The sequence below is a fragment of the Dendropsophus ebraccatus genome, chromosome 13 (genome assembly GCF_027789765.1).
Source record: "Dendropsophus ebraccatus isolate aDenEbr1 chromosome 13, aDenEbr1.pat, whole genome shotgun sequence".
In the NCBI taxonomy this organism is placed as follows: domain Eukaryota; kingdom Metazoa; phylum Chordata; class Amphibia; order Anura; family Hylidae; genus Dendropsophus; species Dendropsophus ebraccatus.
In genome coordinates this window covers 79,111,786-79,136,784 of record NC_091466.1, presented here as the reverse complement: position 1 = coordinate 79,136,784, position 24,999 = coordinate 79,111,786, and the positions used below count along the sequence as shown (strand labels likewise).

Here is a 24,999-nt window from a genome sequence, read left to right as displayed (position 1 = left end):
TCTCTCTATCACTATGTGTGACCCCTCTCTCTATCACTATGTGTGACCCCTCTCTATATCACTATGTGTGACCCCTCTCTATATCACTATGTGTGACCCCTCTCTCTATATCACTATGTGTGACCCCTCTATATCACTGTGTGACCCCTCTATATCACTATGTGTGACCCCTCTCTCTATATCTCTGTGTGACCCCTCTCTATATCTCTGTGTGACCCCTCTCTATATCTCTGTGTGACCCCTCTCTATATCACTATGTGTGACCCCTCTCTCTATCACTATGTGTGACCCCTCTCTATATCACTGTGTGACCCCCTGTATATCACTATGTGTGACCTCTCTCTATATCACTGTGTGACCCTCTCTATATCACTATGTGTGACCCCTCTCTATATCACTGTGTGACCCCTCTCTATATCACTATGTGTGACCCCCTCTCTATATCACTATGTGTGACCCCTCTCTAAATCACTATGTGTGACCCCTCTCTATATCACTATGTGTGACCCCTCTCTAAATCACTATGTGTGACCCCTCTCTATATCACTATGTGTGACCCCTCTCTCTATATCACTATGTGTGACCCCTCTATATCACTGTGTGACCCCTCTATATCACTATGTTTGACCCCTCTCTCTATATCACTATGTGTGACCCCTCTCTATATCTCTGTGTGACCCCTCTCTATATCTCTGTGTGACCCCTCTCTCTATCACTATGTGTGACCCCTCTCTCTATCACTATGTGTGACCCCTCTCTATATCACTGTGTGACCCCTGTATATCACTGTGTGACCTCTCTCTATATCACTATGTGTGACCCCCCTCTCTATATCACTATGTGTGACCTCTCTCTCTATTTCACTGTGTGACCCCTCTCTATATCACTATGTGTGACCCCTCTCTCTATCACTATGTGTGACCCCTCTCTATATCACTATGTGTGACCCCTCTCTAAATCACTGTGTGACCCCTCTCTATATCACTATGTGTGACCCCTCTCTATATCACTATGTGTGACCCCTCTCTATATCACTATGTGTGACCCCTCTATATCACTATGTGTGACCCCTCTCTCTATATCACTATGTGTGACCTCTCTCTATATCACTGTGTGACCTCTATATCACTATGTGTGACCTCTCTATATCTCTGTGTGACCCCTCTTTATATCACTATGTGTGACCCCTCTCTATATCACTATGTGTGACCCCTCTCTATATCACTATGTGTGACCCCTCTCTATAGCACTATGTGTGACCTCTCTCTATATCACTATGTGTGACCCCTCTCTATATCACTATGTGTGACCCCTCTCTATATCACTATGTGTGACCCCTCTCTGTATATCACTATGTGTGACCCCTCTCTGTATATCACTATGTGTGACCCCTCTCTATATCTCTGTGTGACCCCTCTCTATATCACTATGTGTGACCCCTCTCTATATCACTATGTGTGAGCCCTCTCTATATCACTATGTGTGACCCCTCTCTATATCACTATGTGTGACCTGTATATCACTATGTGTGACCTCTCTCTATATCACTGTGTGACCCCCTCTCTATATCACTGTGTGACCCCTCTCTATATCACTGTGTGACCCCTCTCTATATCACTATGTGTGACCTCTCTATATCACTATGTGTGACCTCTCTATATCACTATGTGTGACCTCTCTCTATATCACTGTGTGACCCCTCTATATCACTGTGTGACCCCTCTCTATATCACTATGTGTGACCCCTCTATATCACTATGTGTGATCCCCCTCTATATCACTATGTGTGACCTCTCTCTATATCACTGTGTGACCCCTCTCTATATCACTGTGTGACCCCTCTCTATATCACTGTGTGACCCCTCTCTATATCACTATGTGTGACCCCTCTCTATATCACTATGTGTGACCCCTCTCTATATCACTATGTGTGACCCCTCTCTATATCACTATGTGTGACCCCTCTCTATATCACTATGTGTGACCCCTCTCTATATCACTATGTGTGACCCCTCTCTATATCACTATGTGTGACCCCTCTCTATATCACTATGTGTGACCCCCCTCTATATCACTATGTGTGACCTCTCTATATCACTATGTGTGACTTCTCTCTATATCACTGTGTGTGACCTCTCTCTATATCACTATGTGTGACCTCTCTTTATATCACTATGTGTGACCTTTCTATATCACTATGTGTGACTTCTCTCTATATCACTATGTGTGACCCCTGTATATCACTATGTGTGACCTCTCTCTATATCACTGTGTGACCTTTCTATATCACTATGTGTGATCCCCCTCTCTATCACTATGTGTGACCCCCCTCTCTATCACTATGTGTGACCCCTCTATATCACTATGTGTGACCCCTCTCTATATCACTATGTGTGACCTCTCTATATCACTATGTGTGACCTCTCTATATCACTATGTGTGATCTCTCTATATCACTGTGTGACCCCTCTCTATATCACTCTGTGTGACCCCTCTCTATATCACTGTGTGATCTCTCTATATCACTATGTGTGACCCCTCTCTATATCAATGTGTGACCCCTCTCTCTATATCACTGTGTGACCCCTCTCTATATCTCTGTGTGACCCCTCTCTATATCACTATGTGTGACCCCTCTCTCTATCACTGTGTGACCCCTCTCTATATCACTATGTGTGACCTGTATATCACTATGTGTGACCTCTCTCTATATCACTATGTGTGACCTCTCTCTATATCACTATGTGTGACCCCTCTCTCTATCACTGTGTGACCCCTCTCTATATCACTATGTGTGACCTGTATATCACTATGTGTGACCTCTCTCTATATCACTGTGTGACCCCTCTCTATATCACTATGTGTGACCCCTCTCTATATCACTATGTGTGACCTCTCTCTATATCACTATGTGTGACCCCTCTCTATATCACTATGTGTGACCTCTCTCTATATCACTATGTGTGACCTCTCTCTATATCACTATGTGTGACCCCTCTCTATATCACTATGTGTGACCTCTCTATATCACTATGTGTGACCCCTCTCTATATCACTGTGTGACCCCTCTCTATATCACTATGTGTGACCCCTCTCTATATCACTATGTGTGACCCCCCTCTATATCACTATGTGTGACCTCTCTCTATATCACTATGTGTGACCCCTCTCTATATCACTGTGTGACCCCTCTCTATATCACTGTGTGACCCCTCTCTATATCACTATTTGTGACCCCTTTCTATATCACTATGTGTGACCCCCTCTCTATATCACTATGTGTGACCCTCTATATCACTATGTGTGACCTCTCTAAATCACTATGTGTGACCCCTCTCTATATCACTATGTGTGACCTCTCTATATCACTGTGTGACCCCTCTATATCACTGTGTGTTACCCCTCTATATCAGTATGTGTGACCCCTCTATATCACTATGTGTGACCCCTCTCTATATCACTATGTGTGACCCCTCTCTATATCACTATGTGTGACCCCTCTCTCTATATCACTGTGTGACCCCTCTCTCTATATCACTATGTGTGACCTCTCTCTATATCACTATGTGTGACCCCTGCATATCACTATGTGTGACCTCTCTATATCACTATGTGTGACCCCTGCATATCACTATGTGTGACCTCTCTATATCACTATGTGTGACCCGTCTCTATATCACTATGTGTGACCCCTCTCTATATCACTATGTGTGACCCCTCTCTATATCACTATGTGTGACCCCTCTCTATATCACTATGTGTGACCTCTCTATATCACTATGTGTGACCTCTCTATATCACTATGTGTGACCTCTCTATATCACTGTGTGACCCCTCTCTATATCACTGTGTGACCCCCCCTCTATATCACTATGTGTGACCCCTCTCTATATCACTATGTGTGACCCCTCTCTCTATATCACTGTGTGACCCCTCTCTATATCACTATGTGTGACCCCTCTCTATATCTCTATGTGTGACCTCTCTATATCACTATGTGTGACCCCTCTCTATATCACTATGTGTGACCTCTCTCTATATCTCTGTGTGACCTCTCTCTATATCACTATGTGTGACCCCTGTATATCACTATGTGTGACCCCTGTATATCACTGTGTGACCTCTCTCTATATCACTGTGTGACCTCTATATCACTATGTGTGACCTCTCTATATCTCTATGTGTGACCCCTCTCTATATCACTATGTGTGACCCCCTCTATATCACTGTGTGACCCCTCTCTCTATATCACTATGTGTGACCTCTCTCTATATCACTATGTGTGACCCCTCTATATCACTATGTGTGACCCCTCTATATCACTATGTGTGACCCCTCTCTATATCACTATGTGTGACCTCTCTATATCACTATGTGTGACCCCTCTCTATATCACTATGTGTGACCCCTCTCTATATCACTGTGTGTGACCCCTCTCTATATCACTATGTGGGACCCCTGTATATCACTATGTGTGACCCCCCCATATATCACTATGTCTGACCTCTATATTACAGGGATCTGGCAGTGTTAGCAGGGTTTCTGTGTTTCTGTGTGTATAGGGAATATTTAGTTAGAAACATAGAAGATGTCAGCAGGAAAAGCCCCCCTGCTCCATCTAGTCTAGTTCTGAGTAGTTCAGGACATAGAGGCTGGAGACTGGCGGCACCCACTGCACACACATTAGAATCTGCTGTATATACAGTATATATTCCCTCAGAAGTCGCTCCAGGATCATGTAGGACATTAGGGAGAAGCTGCTGAGCCGGTGTGATAGATAACTCCCCTGGTATATGATGTCACCAGTGTAGTATACAGATATGTGATGTCATCAGTGTAGTATACAGATATGTGATGTCACCAGTGTAGTGTATACATATTTAATGTTACCAGTGTAGTATATACAGATGTATTATGTCACCAGTGTAGTATATACATATGTGATGTCACCAGTGTAGTGTATACAGATGTATTATGTCACCAATGTAGTGTACAGATATGTGATGTCACCAGTGTAGTATATACAGATGTATTATGTCACCAGTGTAGTGTACAGATATGTGATGTCACCAGTGTAGTGTATACATATGTGATGTCATCAGTGTAGTGTATACATATGTGATGTCACCAGTGTAGTATATACAGATGTATTATGTCACCAGTGTAGTGTACAGATATGTGATGTCACCAGTGTAGTGTATACATATGTGATGTCATCAGTGTAGTGTATACATATGTGATGTCACCAGTGTAGTATATACAGATATATAATGTCACCAATGTAGTATATACAGATGTATTATGTCACCAATGTAGTGTACAGATATGTGATGTCACCAGTGTAGTGTATACATATGTGATGTCACTAGTTTAGTGTATACATATGTGATGTCACCAGTGTAGTGTACAGATATGTGATGTCACCAGTGTAGTATATAAACCAGTATGGATCTGCGCAGGATGGGCCCGTTCTCTGGGTGTCCCCTATAGTATAGAGGGGGTTCCTTGTGACAAGTATTTGGGGTAGTCGGGGGGTTCCGTGTACATGTGACGTTTCGGCCATGAGGAGCTTCATCAGTGTTACTTTGCTGCAGTTGGAGGGTAGATTATTAGTGTAACGCTGTGGCGGCTGTGTGTGCCCTGCCCCTGCTGTGTGTGCTGGTGTATCTAAGCCGATCGTGTGTGATACTATCTGCTGAACTGTGCATAAATCTGTTGTGTGTGATACTGCCTGTGTATCTAAGCCGATCGCATGTGATACTGGCTGTTTATCTAAGCCTATTGTGTGTGATACTATCATGTGTGTGATACTAGCTGTGTATCAAAGCCTATCATGTGTGTGATACTGGCTGTGTATCTAAGCCTATCATGTGTGTGATACTAGCTGTGTATCTAAGCCTATCATGTGTGTGTCACTAGCTGTATGTCTAAGCCTATCGTGTGTGATACTGGCTGTGTATCTAAGCCTATCATGTGTGTGATACTGGCTGTGTATCTAAGCCTATCATGTGTGTGTCACTAGCTGTATGTCTAAGCCTATCGTGTGTGATACTGGCTGTGTATCAAAGCCTATCATGTGTGTGATACTGGCTGTGTATCTAAGCCTATCATGTGTGTGATACTAGCTGTGTATCTAAGCCTATCATGTATGTGATACTGGCTGTGTATCTAAGCCTACCGTGTGTTATACTGGCTGTGTATCTAAGCCTATCATGTGTGTGTCACTAGCTGTATATCTAAGCCTTTTGTGTGTGATACTATCATGTGTGTGATACTAGCTGTGTATCTAAGCCTATCGTGTGTGATACTGGCTGTATATCTAAGCCTATCGTATGTGATACTGGCTGTATATCTAAGCCTATCGTGTGTGATACTGGCTGTATATCTAAGCCTATCGTGTGTGATACTGGCTGTATATCTAAGCCTATCGTGTGTGATACTGGCTGTATATCTAAGCCTATCGTGTGTGATACTGGCTGTATATCTAAGCCTATCGTATGTGATACTGGCTGTGTATCTAAGCCTATTGTGTGTGATACTATCATGTGTGTAATACTAGCTGTGTATCTAAGCCTATTGATTGTGATACTGGCTGTATCTAAGCACATGGCACACTTTAGCGGTTTATGGCGGAGTCGGAGAGCTTAGGTCTCTGCCGCTTGATGAAGCGCAGTATAACCATCAGGTAACGGACTCAGCGCCATTATCAGCCATCACATCCCAGCGGCCGGGCGTTACTGATCCGCTCTGGAGATCAGTAGGGAATCCTCTGGGATCTGATCTCCTCTCCAGGAACCTTCATGTGTCCCATTAGTGCTGGTATCCTGGGCGGGTGGCGTCCCCTCCATAGGAATGAGCCGGCTGCAGCCCACCTTGTGGGGTTAGGGGGCTCCTGTAGGGATATACCACTGTGGGGGGAGCACTGGACCCCTGAGTTCTTCATGCCCCCCATTGTGCAGGGTCTGATGTGCGGATGGAGGCAGTGAAACATGTTGTGCTCTCTGATGGCAGGCGCTGTACATGTTCTACGCCCTGGCTATCGTCTGCGATGACTTCTTTGTTCCTTCCTTGGAGAAGATCTGTGAGGTGAGTCCATTGATTTCTTCCCATCTCCTCATTTGATCCCCATAGAGCCTTGTATGTTATAACACCTATCATCTATCATATCACCTATCAATTATCATATCACTTATCAATTATCATATCACCCATCATCTATCCTATCACCCATCATCTATCCTATCACCCATCATCTATCCTATCACCCATCATCTATCCTATCACCCATCATTTATCATATCATCTATCATATCACCCATCATCTATCATATCACCCATCATATCACCCGTCATCTATCATATCACCCATCATCTATCATATCACCCATCATCTATCATATCACCCATCATCTATCATATCACCCGTCATCTATTATATCACCCGTCATCTATCATATCACCCGTCATCTATCATATCACCCGTCATCTATCATATCACCCGTCATCTATCATATCACCCGTCATCGATCATATCACCCGTCATCGATCATATCACCCGCCATCTATCATATCACCCGTCATCTATCATATCACCCATCATCTATCATATCACCCGTCATCTATCATATCACCCGTCATCGATCATATCACCCGTCATCGATCATATCACCCGTCATCTATCATATCACCCGTCATCTATCATATCACCCGTCATCTATCATATCACCCGTCATCTATCATATCACCCGTCATCGATCATATCACCCGCCATCTATCATATCACCCGTCATCTATCATATCACCCGTCATCTATCATATCACCCGTCATCGATCATATCACCCGTCATCGATCATATCACCCGTCATCGATCATATCACCCGTCATCTATCATATCACCCGTCATCTATCATATCACCCGTCATCTATCATATCACCCGTCATCTATCATATCACCCGTCATCTATCATATCACCGTCATTTTCATATCACCCGTCAATTTTCATATCACCCGTCATCTTTCATATCACCCGTCATCTATCATATCACCCGTATCTATCATATCACCCGTCATCTATCATATCACCCGTCATCTATCATATCACCCGTCATCTATCATATCACCCGTCATCTATCATATCACCCGTCATCGATCATATCACCCGTCATCTATCATATCACCCGTCATCTATCATATCACCCGTCATCTATCATATCACCCGTCATTTTTCATATCACCCGTCATTTTTCATATCACCCGTCATTTTTCATATCACCCGTCATCTTTCATATCACCCGTCATCTATCATATCACCCGTCATCTATCATATCACCCGTCATCTATCATATCACCCGTCATCTATCATATCACCCGTCATCTATCATATCACCCGTCATCTATCATATCACCCGTCATCTATCATATCACCCGTCATCTATCATATCACCCGTCATCTATCATATCACCCGTCATCCATCATATCACCCGTCATCGATCATATCACCCGCCATCTATCATATCACCCGCCATCTATCATATCACCCGCCATCTATCATATCACCCGTCATCTATCATATCACCCGTCATCGATCATATCACCCGTCATCGATCATATCACCCGTCATCTATCATATCACCCGTCATTTTTCATATCACCCGTCATTTTTCATATCACCCGTCATCTTTCATATCACCCGTCATCTATCATATCACCCGTCATCTATCATATCACCCGTCATCTATCATATCACCCGTCATTTTTCATATCACCCGTCATCTATCATATCACCCGTCATCTTTCATATCACCCGTCATCTCTCATATCACCTATCCTCTGCCTCGAATCCTCCAACACATCTGAGAGCAGCAGTGAGGACTGACACCCACCCAGCAGGACACCAGGCTGAGAGTCTGTAGAAAGCTGCAGCCCCTGTGATCCTTGTATACTTGACTACAGATATGATGTCACCAGTGTAGTGTACATATATGTGATGTCACCAGTGTAGTGTACATATATATGATGTCACCAGTGTAGTGTACAGATATGTGATGTCACTAGTGTAGTGTACAGATATGTGATGTCACCAGTGTAGTATACAGATATGTGATTTCACTGTACAGATATGTGATGTCACTAGTGTATTGTATAGATATGATGTCACCAGTGTAGTGTAGTATACAGATATGTGATGTCACTAGTGTATTGTATAGATATGATGTCACCAGTGTAGTATACAGATATGTGATGTCACTAGTGTATTGTATAGATATGATGTCACCAGTGTAGTATACAGATATGTGATGTCACTAGTGAAGTGTAAAGATACAAAACAAGAACAGCGCCACTTTGCTGCCTTCATTCATAAACAGCGCCACACTTCTTCTGTGGCTGTGTCTGGTACTGCAGCTGAGGTGTATTTGACTGAAGGGAGGCTTCTGAAACCTCTGCCCTCAGGTTGGGTGTGGGAGGTTCGCAGCTCGTTTCCATTGAAGTGGACTGAGTTGAATTGTAATACCACATACAAGCTGAGGACAGGGGTGGCGCTGTTTAAAAAAAAAAAATCTAAATAAACATTTTAATTACAAAGTCCCAGTTTGTGGGTCGTCTCGTCTCACGTGTCCAGCCTCTCTGAGCGCTCCCTAATCCAATCGACAGGACCAAGAAGGGTCACATGACCCCTGACTGCTGCTTGGATGGGTAATTGTTACACTCTATTCGCCATTATCACCTATCGCCTATCATATTACCTATCATCTATCCTATCACCTATCATATTACCTATCATCTATCATATCACCTATCACCTATAATATCATCTATCATATCTCCTATCACCTATCGTATCACCTACCACCTATAATATCACCTATCATATCACCTATCATCTATCATATCGCCTATATTCTATCATATCATCTATCCTATCACCTATCATATTACCTATCACCTATAATATCACCTATAATATCACCTATCATCTATCATATCGCCTATTATCTGTAATATCACCTATCATATTACATATCACCTATCATATTACCTATCATCTATCATATCACCTATCATATCGCCTATCATCTATAATATCAATTATCATATCACCTATCACCTATATTTTATCATATCGCCTATCATCTATAATATCACCTATCATATCACTTTTTTCGCCATCATTACCATTGGTCTTTGAAGTTGCGCAGATTTATCCGCCGCTCCGGGTCTCAGTGGGAAGTGGCTGCGTAGTGGTAATGAGAGGTGTCTGGGAGAATTGTCAGGTATATGGCGGCACATATACCTGCGGGTATATGGCAGTAGATGAAAACGCTGGGTATATGGCGTCACGGGAAGCCTCTGGATATATGGCAGTATATAAGTGCCCTGGTTATATGGCGATATATAAGTAACCTTGGTATATGGCGTCACGGGAAGCCTCTGGGTATATGGCGGTATATCAGTGCCCTGGGTATCTTGCAGTATATGAGTACCCTGAGTATATGGCAGCACAGTATATGAGTACCCTGGGTATGTGAGTACCCTGGGTATATGGCGACAAATGAGTACCCTGGGTATATCGTGGTATATGAGTACCCTGGGTATATGGTGGCATGGGTAGCCTCTGGGTATATGGCGGTATATGAGTACCCTAGGTATATGGCGGCACAGAAAGCCTGTGGGTATATGGCGGCACGGGAAGCCTGTGGGTATATGTCGGCACAGGAAACCTGTGGATATATGGCGGTATATGAGCACCCTGGGTATATAGCGGCAAGGAAGCCTGTGGGTGTATGGCGGTATATGAGTACCCTGGATATATGGTGGTATATGAGTACCCTGGGTATATGGTGGCACGAGAAGCCTCTGGGTATATGGCGTTATGAGCACCCTGGGTATATGGCGGTATATGAGTACCCTGGGTATATGGCGGCACAGGAAGCCTCTGGGTATATGGCGGTATATGGTGGTATGGGAAGCCTCTGGGTATATGGCGGTATATGAGTACCCTGGGTATATGGTGGCACGGGAAGCCTCTGGGTATATGGCAGTATGAGTACCCTGGGTATATGGTGGTATATGAGTACCCTGGGTATATGGTGGCACAGGAAGCCTCTGGGTATATGGCGGTATATGAGTACCCTAGGTATATGGCGGTATATGAGTACCCTAGGTATATGGCAGCATGGCAAGCATGTGGGTATATAGTGGTATATGAGTACCCTGGGTATATGGCGGTATATGAGTACCCTAGGTATATGGCAGCATGGCAAGCCTGTGAGTATATATTGGTATATGAGTACCCTGGGTATATGGCGGTATATAAGTACCCTAGGTATATGGCAGCATGGGAAGCCTGTGGGTATATAGTGGTATATGAGTACCCTGGGTATATGGCGGTATATGAGTACCCTGGGTATATGGTGGCACGGGAAGCCTGTGGGTATATAATGGTATATGAGTACCCTGGGTATATGGCGGTATATAAGTACCCTAGGTATATGGCAGCATGGGAAGCCTGTGGGTATATAGTGGTATATGAGTACCCTGGGTATATGGCGGTATATGAGTACCCTGGGTATATGGTGGCACGGGAAGCCTCTGGGTATATGGCGTTATGAGCCCCCTGGGTATATGGCGGTATATGAGTACCCTGGGTATATGGCGGCACAGGAAGCCTCTGGGTATATGGTGGTATGGGAAGCCTCTGGGTATATGGCGGTATATGAGTACCCTGGGTATATGGTGGCACGGGAAGCCTCTGGGTATATGGCAGTATGAGTACCCTGGGTATATGGTGGTATATGAGTACCCTGGGTATATGGTGACACGGGAAGCCTCTGGGTATATGGCGGTATATGAGTACCCTAGGTATATGGCGGTATATGAGTACCCTAGGTATATAGCAGCATGGCAAGCCAGTGGGTATATAGTGGTATATGAGTACCCTGGGTATATGGCGGTATATAAGTACCCTAGGTATATGGCAGCATGGGAAGCCTGTGGGTATATAGTGGTATATGAGTACCCTGGGTATATGGCGGTATATAAGTACCCTAGGTATATGGCAGCATGGGAAGCCTGTGGGTATATAGTGGTATATGAGTACCCTGGGTATATGGCGGTATATAAGTACCCTAGGTATATGGCAGCATGGAAGCCTGTGGGTATATAGTGGTATATGAGTACCCTGGGTATATGGCGGTATATAAGTACCCTAGGTATATGGCAGCATGGGAAGCCTGTGGGTATATAGTGGTATATGAGTACCCTGGGTATATGGCGGTATATAAGTACCCTAGGTATATGGCAGCATGGGAAGCCTGTGGGTATATAATGGTATATGAGTACCCTGGGTATATGGCGGTACCTTTATTTACCACATCTGCTGAGGGTCTGGAACTTTTTCAGTTTCTTCACACGTCATCTTGAATTTATGTAGATATCTCAGAATGTCATCTGTGTAACACAGGAGCATATGCCACCATCAGTCACCGCCATCTCCCAGATTCCTCCTACCCGCTGTGACTGGTAGCACTTGGCACCTGGCAGCGGCTGCACACAGGGGACGGGTCTCTGATGGATGTCTATGTCTCTTCCAGCGGCTGCACCTGAGTGAGGACGTGGCGGGGGCGACCTTCATGGCGGCCGGCAGCTCCACCCCCGAGCTCTTCGCCTCTGTCATTGGTAAGTGCTCCGGATGATGCCACGAGGTATCGGATACCTCACACCTCATCCATAGCTTCCCAGTCACAGTAATAAAGATGGATTCATTGCATAGGATGATGGTGGTAGTAGTCCCCAATGTCTATGCATGTACACTGCTCTATCAGTCATAGTCACATGTATTATAATCCGCCATCATATCCATCTATTATCCATAACTCTGCCAATAATCCAGAACATCTGATAATCCAGCACCTGCCAGCTCCTATAGTGACACAATGTGTGTGAGTGTGTGTATATATATATATATATATATATATATATATAATGTATATGTGTGTGTGTGTATATATTGTAAAGGGAGACAGGCTCAGTCACCCCCGGCAACCAGTCAGATTCCACCTCTCATTCCTCACAGACTCTTTGGGAAATGAAAGGTGGAATCTGATTGGTTGCCGGGGGCGACTGAGCCTGTCTCACTTTACACCATGTCCTGATAAATCTCCCTCTATATGTGTGTGTGTATATAATATATATATATATATATAATATATATATATATATATATATATATATATAATGTGTAGACGCCATCCCCACAGCTACAATTAGTACAATTAGGGGGGGTCTAGTCTGTAAGGACAATCTATTCACACACCACTCTGCATACACCAGGCTACAGCTCTCTGTTATCTGCCATATTGCTGCAGCTCACTGACTATATCGCTTCTCTGCTCCTCTAGGAGTGTTTATCACCCACGGAGATGTAGGTGTCGGGACCATTGTGGGCTCCGCAGTGTTCAATATCCTGTGTATAATAGGTGTATGCGGGGTATTTGCTGGACAGGTAAGAAATATCTTGTATTGTATTATCTATTTCCTATCTATCTCCTATCTATCTATCTCCTATCTATCTATATCCTATCTATCTATCTCCTATCTATCTATCTCCTATCTATCTATCTCCTATCTATCTATCTCCTATCTATCTATCTCCTATCTATCTCCTATCTATCTATCTATCTCCTATCTATCTATCTCCTATCTATCTATCTATCTATCTATCTATCTTCCTATCTATCTATCTATCTATCTATCTATCTCCTATCTATCTCCTATCTATCTATCTATCTATCTATCTATCTATCTATCTATCTATCTATCTCCTATCTATCTCCTATCTATCTCCTATCTATCTCCTATCTATCTCCTATCTATCTCCTATCTATCTCCTATCTATCTCCTATCTATCTCCTATCTATCTCCTATCTATCTCCTATCTATCTCCTATCTATCTCCTATCTATCTATCTATCTCCTATCTATCTATCTATCTCCTATCTATTCTATCTATCTCCTATCTATCTATCTCCTATCTATCTATCTATCTTCCTATCTATCTATCTCTCTATCTCCTATCTATCTATCATATCAAATCAAATCAAAAAAGCTTTATTGGCAGGTCCAAGTTACACATTAGCATTGCCAAAGCATGGGGAGAATAGGGGGTTGAGGAAAAGGGATTCACCCGGGGTCGGTGTTTAGGGGTTCATGATGCATCATGGTGGGGGGGGGGGATACATTTAGGGTCGGGGTATTGGAGTCCATGACGTATCACTCCTCTTAGTCTATGGCAGGCAGTGACGTATTGTGCCACTATAGTTGCTGTGGTCTCTTCTTCCCCCAGCAGGATGGGCAGTCTCTCTTCCTCCTCCATGGTGGAGAAGCCTGGGAGGAGGTTGGAGAGTCTCCTATAGTGAGTGTCCCTCACTGCTGAGTATTTGGGGCAGTGTAGCAGGAAGTGGGCCTCATCCTCCACAGCCTCCTGGTCGCACTGCTGGCACAGTCGGCTCTCCCTGGGCTTGTACGTCTGTCGGTGCCGCCCAGTTTCAATGGCCAGGTTGTGGGCGCTCAGTCTGTAGCGGCTCAGGATCTTCCGGTCTCTGGGGTTGGGAAGCTCCTCCAGATATGGGGCCAGTCTGTATTCCCTCTGCAGGCTCTGGTACACGGCCAGCTTCTGGGATGCTCTGACCTCCTCCCTCCATTCTTGGACGTAGTCTTCTTGTTATTGTGTCCCTGATCCCGGCTTTTGTGAGGTTGTATGGGGTGCTTGTCTGGTTGGGCTGGGTTTCAGAGGGTATGTTTTGGGGCTCTGCTTTGCCTGGGGCCCCTTGGTGTAGCAAGGCTTTATGGTGATAGGACCCTTCACTACTACCATGTAGGTGACCCCAGAATGACAGCGCCCTCTTCTGGATAGTTAGGTGCAGGGGGAATCTGCCCAGCTGTGCTCTACAGGCACAGTTAGAGGAGCTCCGATGGACCTGGAGGAGATGCTTACAGAACTCCAGATGGAAGATTTCCGTTGGGCTGGAATCCCATTTTGACCAGTCGGTGTATGTGTGAGGACCCCAGACCTCGCTGCCATACAGGAGAATTGGTGCAATAATGGAGTCAAAGATTTTAAGCCAAACTCTGACAGGTGGCATAAGGTGGTAGAATTGTCTTCTGATGGTGTAGAAGGTTTTGCAGGCTTTGTCTCTCAGCATCTCGATGGCAGATTTGAAGCTCCCCGTCTTTTCTATTATCAGGCCCAGGTACGTGTAGCTGCTGGTGGCTGTAAGGGGCTGGTTGTGTAGTATATAGGTGGTGGTGGGGGGCCCAGGTAGGTGTAGCTGCTGGTGGCTGTAAGGGGCTGGTTGTGTAGTATATAGGTGGGGGTGGGGGGCCCAGGTAGGTGTAGCTGCTGGTGGCTGTAAGGGGCTGGTTGTGTAGTATATAGGTGGGGGCCCAGGTAGGTGTAGCTGCTGGTGGCTGTAAGGGGCTGGTTGTGTAGCGTGAAGGTAGGGGACCCGGCTGACTTTGTTTTCCTTCTCTGGAACACCACAGTGTTGGTCTTTTGAGGTTGATGGGTAGAGCCCATGTGGTGCTGAACTTCTCCAGGATGGCTAGCTGGTCTTGGAGACCTTTCTCAGATGATGATAGGAGGAGAAGGTCATCCGCATACAGAAGGAATTTCACCTCGGTGTCATGGAGGGTGAGACCTGGTGTTGGGGAGGACTCCAGGGCTACTGCTAGCTCATTGATATAAAGGTTGAAGAGTGTTGGGCTGAGGGAGCAGCCCTGCCTGACTCCTCGGCTCTGCTGGAAATAAGCCGTTCTCTTCCCATTTACCTTCACGCAGCATTGGTTCCCAGTTTAGGAACTTTTGATAACATCATAGGTCTTTCCCCCTATTCCACTCTCCAGCAATTTTAGAAGCAATCCTGGGTGCCACACCGAATCGAAAGCCTTTTTGAAGTCCACAAAACAGGCGTATATTTTTCCTTTCTTTGTGTTGTGGACGTGGCTCTGGGTGAGGCGGTGCAGGTTATAGACATGGTCCGTGGTGCGGTGATGCAGGGTGTGGACGTGGCTCTGGATGAGGCGGTGCAGGGTATAGACATGGTCCGTGGTGCGGTGATGCAGGGTGTGGACGTGGCACTGGATGAGGCGGTGCAGGGTATAGACATGGTCCGTGGTACGGTGATGCAGGGTGTGGACGTGGCACTGGATGAGGCGGTGCAGGGTATAGACATGGTCCGTGGTGCGGTGATGCAGGGTGTGGACGTGGCACTGGATGAGGCGGTGCAGGGTATAGACATGGTCCGTGGTGCGGTGATGCAGGGTGTGGACGTGGCTCTGGGTGAGGTGGTGCAGGTTATAGACATGGTCCGTGGTGCGGTGATGCAGGGTGTGGACGTGGCTCTGGATGAGGCGGTGCAGGGTATAGACATGGTCCATGGTGCGGTGATGCAGGGTGTGGACGTGGCTCTGGATGAGGCGGTGCAGGTTATAGACATGGTCCGTGGTGCGGTGATGCAGGGTGTGGACGTGGCTCTGGGTGAGGCGGTGCAGGTTATAGACATGGTCCGTGATGCAGGGTGTGGACGTGGCTCTGGGTGAGGCGGTGCAGGGTATAGACATGGTCCGTGGTGCGGTGATGCAGGGTGTGGACGTGGCTCTGGGTGAGGCGGTGCAGGGTATAGACATGGTCCGTGGTGCGGTGGTTCGGCATGAACCCTGCTTGGCTTTTGCTGAGGACATTGTGCTGGGTGAGGAAGCTGAGGATTCTCTGGTTCAGGATGTTGTTGAAGAGTTTCCCCAGGTTGCTGCTGACACATACCCCCCGATAGTTGGCCGGGTCGTACCTGTCCCCCGCTCTTGTGTATTGGGGTTATGACACCTTGGTTCCAGGCACGAGGGAAGTAGCCAGAGCCCAGCACAATGTTGTACAGTTTTGCTATGGCCGCCTGTATTGCTGGTGGGCTGTACTTGATCATTTCGGGGGGGATGCCGTCAGTACCGCTGGCTTTCTTACACCTTATAGTAGATAGTCTTTCTGAAATCTCCTGCGGTGTTATAGGTGAATCCAGAGGGTTTTGGAAGTCCTTCAGTATCTCCTCCATGGTCTTCAGTTTTGATATAATTTGTTCTTGGTCGGGGTTCCGTTCCTCTTTCGGGATGTCTCCATAGAGATTTTTGAAATATTGGAGCCAGATGTTGCCGCTCTGAATGTGGAGGCTATCTATCTATCTATCTCCTATCTATCTATCTCCTATCTATCTATCTATCTATCTATCTATCTATCTATCTATCTCCTATCTATCTATCTCCTATCTATCTATCTATCTATCTATCTCCTATCTATCTATCTATCTATCTATCTATCTATCTATCTATCTATCTATCTATCTATCTCCTATCTATCTATCTCCTATCTATCTATCTCCTATCTATCTATCTATCTCCTATCTATCTATCTATCTATCTATCTATCTATCTATCTATCTATCTATCTCCTATCTATCTATCTATCTATCTATCTATCTATCTATCTCCTATCTATTTCCTATCTATCTCCTATCTATATATCTCCTATCTCCTATCTATCTCCTATCTATCTCCTATCTATCTCCTATCTATCTCCTATCTATCTCCTATCTATCTCCTATCTATCTCCTATCTATCTCCTATCTATCTCCTATCTATCTAGCTATCTCCTATCTATCTATCTCCTATCTATCTATCTCCTATCTATCTATCTCCTATCTATCTATCTATCTATCTTCTATCTATCTATCTATCTATCTATCTATCTATCTATCTATCTATCTATCTATCTATCTATCTCCTATCTATCTATCTCCTATCTATCTATCTCCTATCTATCTATCTCCTATCTATCTATCTCCTATCTATCTCCTATCTATCTATCTATCTATCTATCTATCTATCTATCTATCTCCTATCTATCTCCTATCTATCTATCTATCTATCTATCTATCTATCTATCTATCTATCTATCTATCTCCTATCTATCTATCTATCTATCTATCTCCTATCTATCTCCTATCTATCTCCTATCTTTTGTGTGCTGCAGAATATTTACTGTTGGACTATCTATCTATTGTTAACCCTCTCCTGTCTGCAGGTTGTGCGGCTCACCTGGTGGTCGTTGTTCCGGGACTCCATGTATTACATAGTAGCAATAATAGCGTTAATAATCGTAAGTGACATCTATTCTTCTATCTATTCTTGGTGATAGTAGATACTGTGCCGCCTGTGATATTATCCGGGACAGATTTTCATGAATAATTGATAAATCAACACCCAGAAGTGTGTGTGTGCTGGGAAGTGTGTGTTTGAATGTGTGTGTGTGTGTGTGTGTGTGTGTGTGTGTGCTCGGTAGTGTATGTGTGTGTGTGCTGGGTAGTGTATGTGTGTGTGTGCTGGGTAGTGTATGTATGTGTGTGTGTGTGTGCTGGGTAGTGTATGTGTGTGCTGGGTAGTGTATGCGTGCTGGGTAGTGTGTGTTTGAATGTGTGTGTGTGTGCTGGGTAGTGTATGTGTGTGTGTGCTGGGTAGTGTATGTGTGTGCTGGGTAGTGTATGCGTGCTGGGTAGTGTGTGTTTGAATGTGTGTGTGTGTATGTGTGTGTGTGTGCTCGGTAGTGTATGTGTGTGTGTGCTGGGTAGTGTATGTGTGTGCTGGGTAGTGTATGCGTGCTGGGTAGTGTGTGTTTGAATGTGTGTGTGTGTGTGCTGGGTAGTGTGTGTGTGTGTGCTGGGTAGTGTGTGTGTGTGTGCTGGGCAGTGTGCTGGGTAGTGTGTGTTTGAATGTGTGTGTGTGTGCTGGGTAGTGTATGTGTGTGTGCTGGGTAGTGTGTGTTTGAATGTGTGTGTGCTGGATAGTGTGTGTGTGTGTGTGTGTGTGTGTGTGCTGGGTAGTGTATGCGTGCTGGGTAGTGGGTGTTTTTTTTTTTGTTTTTTTTTTTTTTTTATATTTTTATTTTGCAAAAAGTACATATATACAAAACAGACACAGCACAGTTAAAAGAAATAATAAATAAATATACAAAATACAGGATAATACCCCTAAGGAGCCCCACCCCCCCTCCCGACCCAACCCCCCCGACCCAGGGTTAGGGTTAGGGTTTGATAGAAAGGGGTTGCTCCTCTCCCGCACCAAATAGCGATAGATACCAGATAAAACCTTCTTCCCCTTTGGAAGACTCTAGAGATAATCAAAAAAAGGGTGCGAGCCGACCACCCAGTTAATCCCATCCCCTGAACTATTGTAAGCATCCAGTAATTGCAAATACCAAAAAAAATGTGAGTCCAACAAATTATATTGTCTCTTACAGTCCTCAAACCCAATTATTTTGCTATCCATCACCAATTGGCTAACACACTTCAATCCACGACCAATCCAAAATTGCGATTCTGACATTTTAGCAAATTCTTTAAACTCCACATTTCCCCAAAGTGAAGAAAACCTAAAAGACCCTTTAAAGTTACAAATCCTTTTCAAGTGCCTCCAAATACTGCAATATTTAATAATCTGTGTTAAAAATCTACGTCCTCCAAAACCTGCATCAACCCCCACCATAACATCGTCATATTTCAAACGACAGTACTCAAGTGTGTGTTTGAATGTGTGTGTGCTGGGTAGTGTGTGTGTGCTGGGTAGTGTGTGTTTGAATGTGTGTGTGTGCTGGGTAGTGTGTGTGTGTGTGTGTGCTGGGTAGTGTATGCTGGGTAGTGTGTGTTTGTGTGTGTGTGTGCTGGGTAGTGTGTGTGTGTGTGCTGGGTAGTGTATGCGTGCTGGGTAGTGTGTGTTTGAATGTGTGTGCTGGGTAGTGTGTGTGTGTGATGGGTAGTGTGTGTTTGTGTGTGTGTGTGCTGGGTAGTGTGTGTGTGTGTGTGTTGGGTAGTGTGTGTGTGTTGGGTTGGGTAGTGTGTGTGTGCTGGGTAGTGTGTGTGTGTGCTGGGTAGTGTGTGTGTGTGTGTTGGGTAGTGTGTGTGTGTATGCTGGGTAGTGTGTGTGTGTTCTGGGTAGTGTATGCGTGCTGGGTAGTGTGTGTTTGAATGTGTGTGTGTGTGTGCTGGGTAGTGTGTGTGTGTGTGTGTGCTGGGTAGTGTGTGTTTGAACGTGTGTGTGCGCGTGTGCTGGGTAGTGTGTGTGCTGGGTAGTGTGTGTGTGCTGGGTAGTGTGTGTGTGCTGGGTAGTGTGTGTATGTGTGCTGGGTAGTGTGTGTGTGTGTGTGTGTGTGTGCCGGGTAGTGTGTGTGTGTGCTGGGTAGTGTGTGTGCTGGGTAGTGTGTGTGTGTGTGTGTGTGTGCTGGGTAGTGTGTGTGTGTGTGTGCTGGGTAGTGTGTGTGTGTGTGTGTGCTGGGTAGTGTATGTTTGTGTGTGTGCTGGGTAGTGTGTGTGTGTATGCTGGGTAGTGTGTGTGTGTTCTGGGTAGTGTATGCGTGCTGGGTAGTGTGTGTTTGAATGTGTGTGTGTGTGTGCTGGGTAGTGTATGCGTGCTGGGTAGTGTGTGTTTGAACGTGTGTGTGCGCGTGTGCTGGGTAGTGTGTGTGCTGGGTAGTGTGTGTGTGCTGGGTAGTGTGTGTGTGCTGGGTAGTGTGTGTATGTGTGCTGAGTAGTGTGTGTGTGTGTGTGTGTGTGTGTGCCGGGTAGTGTGTGTGTGTGCTGGGTAGTGTGTGTGCTGGGTAGTGTGTGTGTGTGTGTGTGTGTGCTGGGTAGTGTGTGTGTGTGTGTGTGTGTGCTGGGTAGTGTGTGTGTGTGTGTGTGCTGGGTAGTGTGTGTGTGTGTGTGTGTGTGTGTGTGCTGGGTAGTGTGTGTGTGTGTGTGCTGGGTAGTGTGTGTGTGTGTGTGTGTGCTGGGTAGTGTGTGTGTGTGTGTGTGTGTGTGTGTGTGTGTGCTGGGTAGTGTATGTGTGTGTGTGCTGGGTAGTGTGTGTGTGTGCTGGGTAGTGTGTGTGTGTGTGTGTGTGCTGGGTAGTGTGTGTGTGTGCTGGGTAGTGTGTTTGTGTGCTGGGTAGTGTTTGTTTGTGTGTGCTGGGTAGTGTGTGTTTGTGTGTGCTGGGTTGTGTGTGTGCTGGGTAGTGTGTGTGTGTGTGTGTGCTGGGTTGTGTGTGTGCTGGGTTGTGTGTGTGCTGGGTTGTGTGTGTGTGTGTGTGAGCTGGGTCGTGTGTGTGTGTGAGCTGGGTTGTGTGTGTGTGAGCTGGGTCGTGTGTGTGTGTGTTTGTCTGTGCTGTGTAGTGTATACTTGTGTGTGTGCTGGGTAGTGTGTGTGCTGGGTAGTGTGTGTGTGTGTGCTGAGTAGTGTGTGTGTGCTGGGTAGTGTGTGTGTGTGCTGGGTAGTGTGTGTGTTTGTCTGTGCTGTGTAGTGTATACTTGTGTGTGTGCTGGGTAGTGTATGTTTGTATGTGTGTGCCGGGTAGTGTGTGTGTGTGTGTGCTGGGTAGTGTGTGTGTGTGTGAGCTGGGTTGTGTGTGTGTGAGCTGGGTCGTGTGTGTGTGTGTGTGTGCTGGTTAGTGTGTGTGTGTGTGTTTGTCTGTGCTGTGTAGTGTATACTTGTGTGTGTGCTGGGTAGTGTGTGTGCTGGGTAGTGTGTGTGCTGGGTAGTGTGTGTGTGTGTGCTGTGTAGTGTGTGTGTGTGTGTGTGTGTGTGCGCTGGGTAGTGTGTGTGTTTGTCTGTGCTGTGTAGTGTATACTTGTGTGTGTGCCGGGTAGTGTGTGTGTGTGCCGGGTAGTGTGTGTGTGTGCTGGGTAGTGTGTGTGCTGGGTAGTGTGTGTGCTGGGTAGTGTGTGTGCTGGGTAGTGTGTGTGTGTGTGTGCTGGGTAGTGTGTGTGTGTGTGTGTGTGTGCTGGGTAGTGTGTGTGTGTGTGTGCTGGGTAGTGTGTGTGTGTGTCTGTGTGTGTGTGCTGGGTAGTGTATGTGTGTGTGTGCTGGGTAGTGTGTGTGTGTGTGTGTGTGTGCTGGGTAGTGTATGTGTGTGTGTGCTGGGTAGTGTATGTGTGTGTGTGCTGGGTAGTGTGTGTGTGTGTGTGTGCTGGGTAGTGTGTGTGTGCTGGGTAGTGTGTGTGTGTGTGTGCTGGGTAGTGTGTGTGTGCTGGGTAGTGTGTGTGTGTGCTGGGTAGTGTGTGTGTTTGTCTGTGCTGTGTAGTGTATACTTGTGTGTGTGCTGGGTAGTGTATGTTTGTATGTGTGTGCCGGGTAGTGTGTGTGTGTGTGTGTGTGCGTAAGTGTGCTGGGTAGTGTGTGTGTGTGTGTGTGTGTGTGTGCTGGGTAGTGTGTGTGTGTGCTGGGTAGTGTGTGCGTAAGTGTGCTGGGTAGTGTGTGTGTGTGTGTGTGTGTGCTGGGTAGTGTGTGTGTGTGTGTGTGCTGGGTAGTGTGTGTGTGTGTGTGTGTGTGCTGGGTAGTGTGTGTGTGTGTGTCTGTGTGCTGGGTAGTGTGTGTGTGTGTGCTGGGTAGTGTGTGTGTGTGTGTGTGTGTGTGTGTGTGTGCTGGGTAGTGTGTGTGTGTGTGTGCTGGGTAGTGTGTTTGTGTGCTGGGTAGTGTGTGTTTGTGTGTGCTGGGTAGTGTGTGTTTGTGTGTGCTGGGTTGTGTGTGTGCTGGGTAGTGTGTGTGCTGGGTTGTGTGTGTGCTGGGTTGTGTGTGTGTGTGAGCTGGGTCGTGTGTGTGTGTGAGCTGGGTCGTGTGTGTGTGTGCTGGTTAGTGTGTGTGTGTGTTTGTCTGTGCTGTGTAGTGTATACTTGTGTGTGTGCTGGGTAGTGTGTGTGCTGGGTAGTGTGTGTGTGTGCTGAGTAGTGTGTGTGTGTGTGTGTGTGTGCTGGGTAGTGTGTGTGTTTGTCTGTGCTGTGTAGTGTATACTTGTGTGTGTGCTGGGTAGTGTATGTTTGTATGTGTGTGCCGGGTAGTGTGTGTGTGTGTGCCGGGTAGTGTGTGTGTGTGTGAGCTGGGTTGTGTGTGTGTGAGCTGGGTCGTGTGTGTGTGTGTGTGTGTGTGTGTGTGCTGGTTAGTGTGTGTGTGTGTTTGTATGTGCTGTGTAGTGTATACTTGTGTGTGTGTGCTGGGTAGTGTGTGTGCTGGGTAGTGTGTGTGTGTGTGCTGAGTAGTGTGTGTGTGCGCTGGGTAGTGTGTGTGTTTGTCTGTGCTGTGTAGTGTATACTTGTGTGTGTGCCGGGTAGTGTGTGTGTGTGCTGGGTAGTGTGTGTGCTGGGTAGTGTGTGTGCTGGGTAGTGTGTGTGCTGGGTAGTGTGTGTGTGTGTGTGCTGGGTAGTGTGTGTGTGTGTGTGTGTGCTGGGTAGTGTGTGTGTGTGTGTGTGCTGGGTAGTGTGTGTGTGTGTGCTGGGTAGTGTGTGTGTGTGTCTGTGTGCTGGGTAGTGTATGTGTGTGTGTGCTGGGTAGTGTGTGTGTGTGTGTGTGTGTGCTGGGTAGTGTGTGTGTGCTGGGTAGTGTGTGTGTGTCTGTGTCTGTGTGCTGGGTAGTGTATGTGTGTGTGTGCTGGGTAGTGTGTGTGTGTGTGTGTGTGTGTGTGCTGGGTAGTGTGTGTGTGCTGGGTAGTGTGTGTGTGTGTGTGTGCTGGGTAGTGTGTGTGTGCTGGGTAGTGTGTGTGTGTGTGTGTGCTGGGTAGTGTGTGTTTGTGTGTGCTGGGTTGTGTGTGTGCTGGGTTGTGTGTGTGTGTGTGCTGGGTTGTGTGTGTGTGTGTGTGTGTGTGAGCTGGGTCGTGTGTGTGTGAGCTGGGTCGTGTGTGTGTGTGTGCTGGTTAGTGTGTGTGTGTGTTTGTCTGTGCTGTGTAGTGTATACTTGTGTGTGTGCTGGGTAGTGTGTGTGCTGGGTAGTGTGTGTGTGTGCTGAGTAGTGTGTGTGTGTGCTGGGTAGTGTGTGTGTGTGCTGGGTAGTGTGTGTGTGTGCTGGGTAGTGTGTGTGTTTGTCTGTGCTGTGTAGTGTATACTTGTGTGTGTGCTGGGTAGTGTATGTTTGTATGTGTGTGCCGGGTAGTGTGTGTGTGTGTGTGTGCGTAAGTGTGCTGGGTAGTGTGTGTGTGTGTGTGTGTGTGTGCTGGGTAGTGTGTGTGTGTGTGCTGGGTAGTGTGTGCGTAAGTGTGCTGGGTAGTGTGTGTGTGTGTGTGCTGGGTAGTGTGTGTGTGTGTGTGTGTGTGTGTGCTGGGTAGTGTGTGTGTGTGTGTGCTGGGTAGTGTGTGTGTGTGTGTGTGTGTGCTGGGTAGTGTGTGTGCTGGGTAGTGTGTGTGTGTGTGTGTGCTGGGTAGTGTGTGTGTGTGTGTGTGTCTGTGTGCTGGGTAGTGTATGTGTGTGTGTGTGCTGGGTAGTGTGTGTGTGTGTGCTGGGTAGTGTGTGTGTGTGTGTGTGCTGGGTAGTGTGTGTTTGTGTGTGCTGGGTAGTGTGTGTTTGTGTGTGCTGGGTTGTGTGTGTGCTGGGTAGTGTGTGTGTGTGTGTGTGTGTGTGTGAGCTGGGTCGTGTGTGTGTGTGTGAGCTGGGTCGTGTGTGTGTGTGTGAGCTGGGTCGTGTGTGTGTGAGCTGGGTCGTGTGTGTGTGTGCTGGTTAGTGTGTGTGTGTGTTTGTCTGTGCTGTGTAGTGTATACTTGTGTGTGTGCTGGGTAGTGTGTGTGCTGGGTAGTGTGTGTGTGTGCTGAGTAGTGTGTGTGTGCTGGGTAGTGTGTGTGCTGGGTAGTGTGTGTGTGTGCTGTGTAGTGTATACTTGTGTGTGTGCTGGGTAGTGTATGTTTGTATGTGTGTGCCGGGTAGTGTGTGTGTGTGTGTGTGTGTGAGCTGGGTTGTGTGTGTGTGAGCTGGGTCGTGTGTGTGTGTGTGTGTGTGTGTGCTGGTTAGTGTGTGTGTGTGTTTGTCTGTGCTGTGTAGTGTATACTTGTGTGTGTGCTGGGTAGTGTGTGTGCTGGGTAGTGTGTGTGCTGGGTAGTGTGTGTGTGTGTGCTGAGTAGTGTGTGTGTGTGTGTGTGTGCGCTGGGTAGTGTGTGTGTGTGTTTGTCTGTG

At 46.4% G+C, this 24,999-nt stretch overlaps 1 protein-coding gene across 2 annotated transcripts in view; it reads left to right on the top strand.

Moving 5' to 3' along the window:
• SLC24A4 (solute carrier family 24 member 4) overlaps positions 1–24,999 on the top strand; it is a 97,181-nt gene that overhangs the window by 52,280 nt on the left and 19,902 nt on the right. For both annotated transcript variants that reach the window (XM_069951126.1, XM_069951125.1), the window contains exons 4-7: positions 7,012–7,086; positions 12,594–12,678; positions 13,401–13,504; positions 18,127–18,201. In XM_069951126.1, coding sequence (XP_069807227.1) covers positions 7,012–7,086; positions 12,594–12,678; positions 13,401–13,504; positions 18,127–18,201 — 339 coding nt within the window. The remainder of the gene's footprint in view (positions 1–7,011; positions 7,087–12,593; positions 12,679–13,400; positions 13,505–18,126; positions 18,202–24,999) is intronic.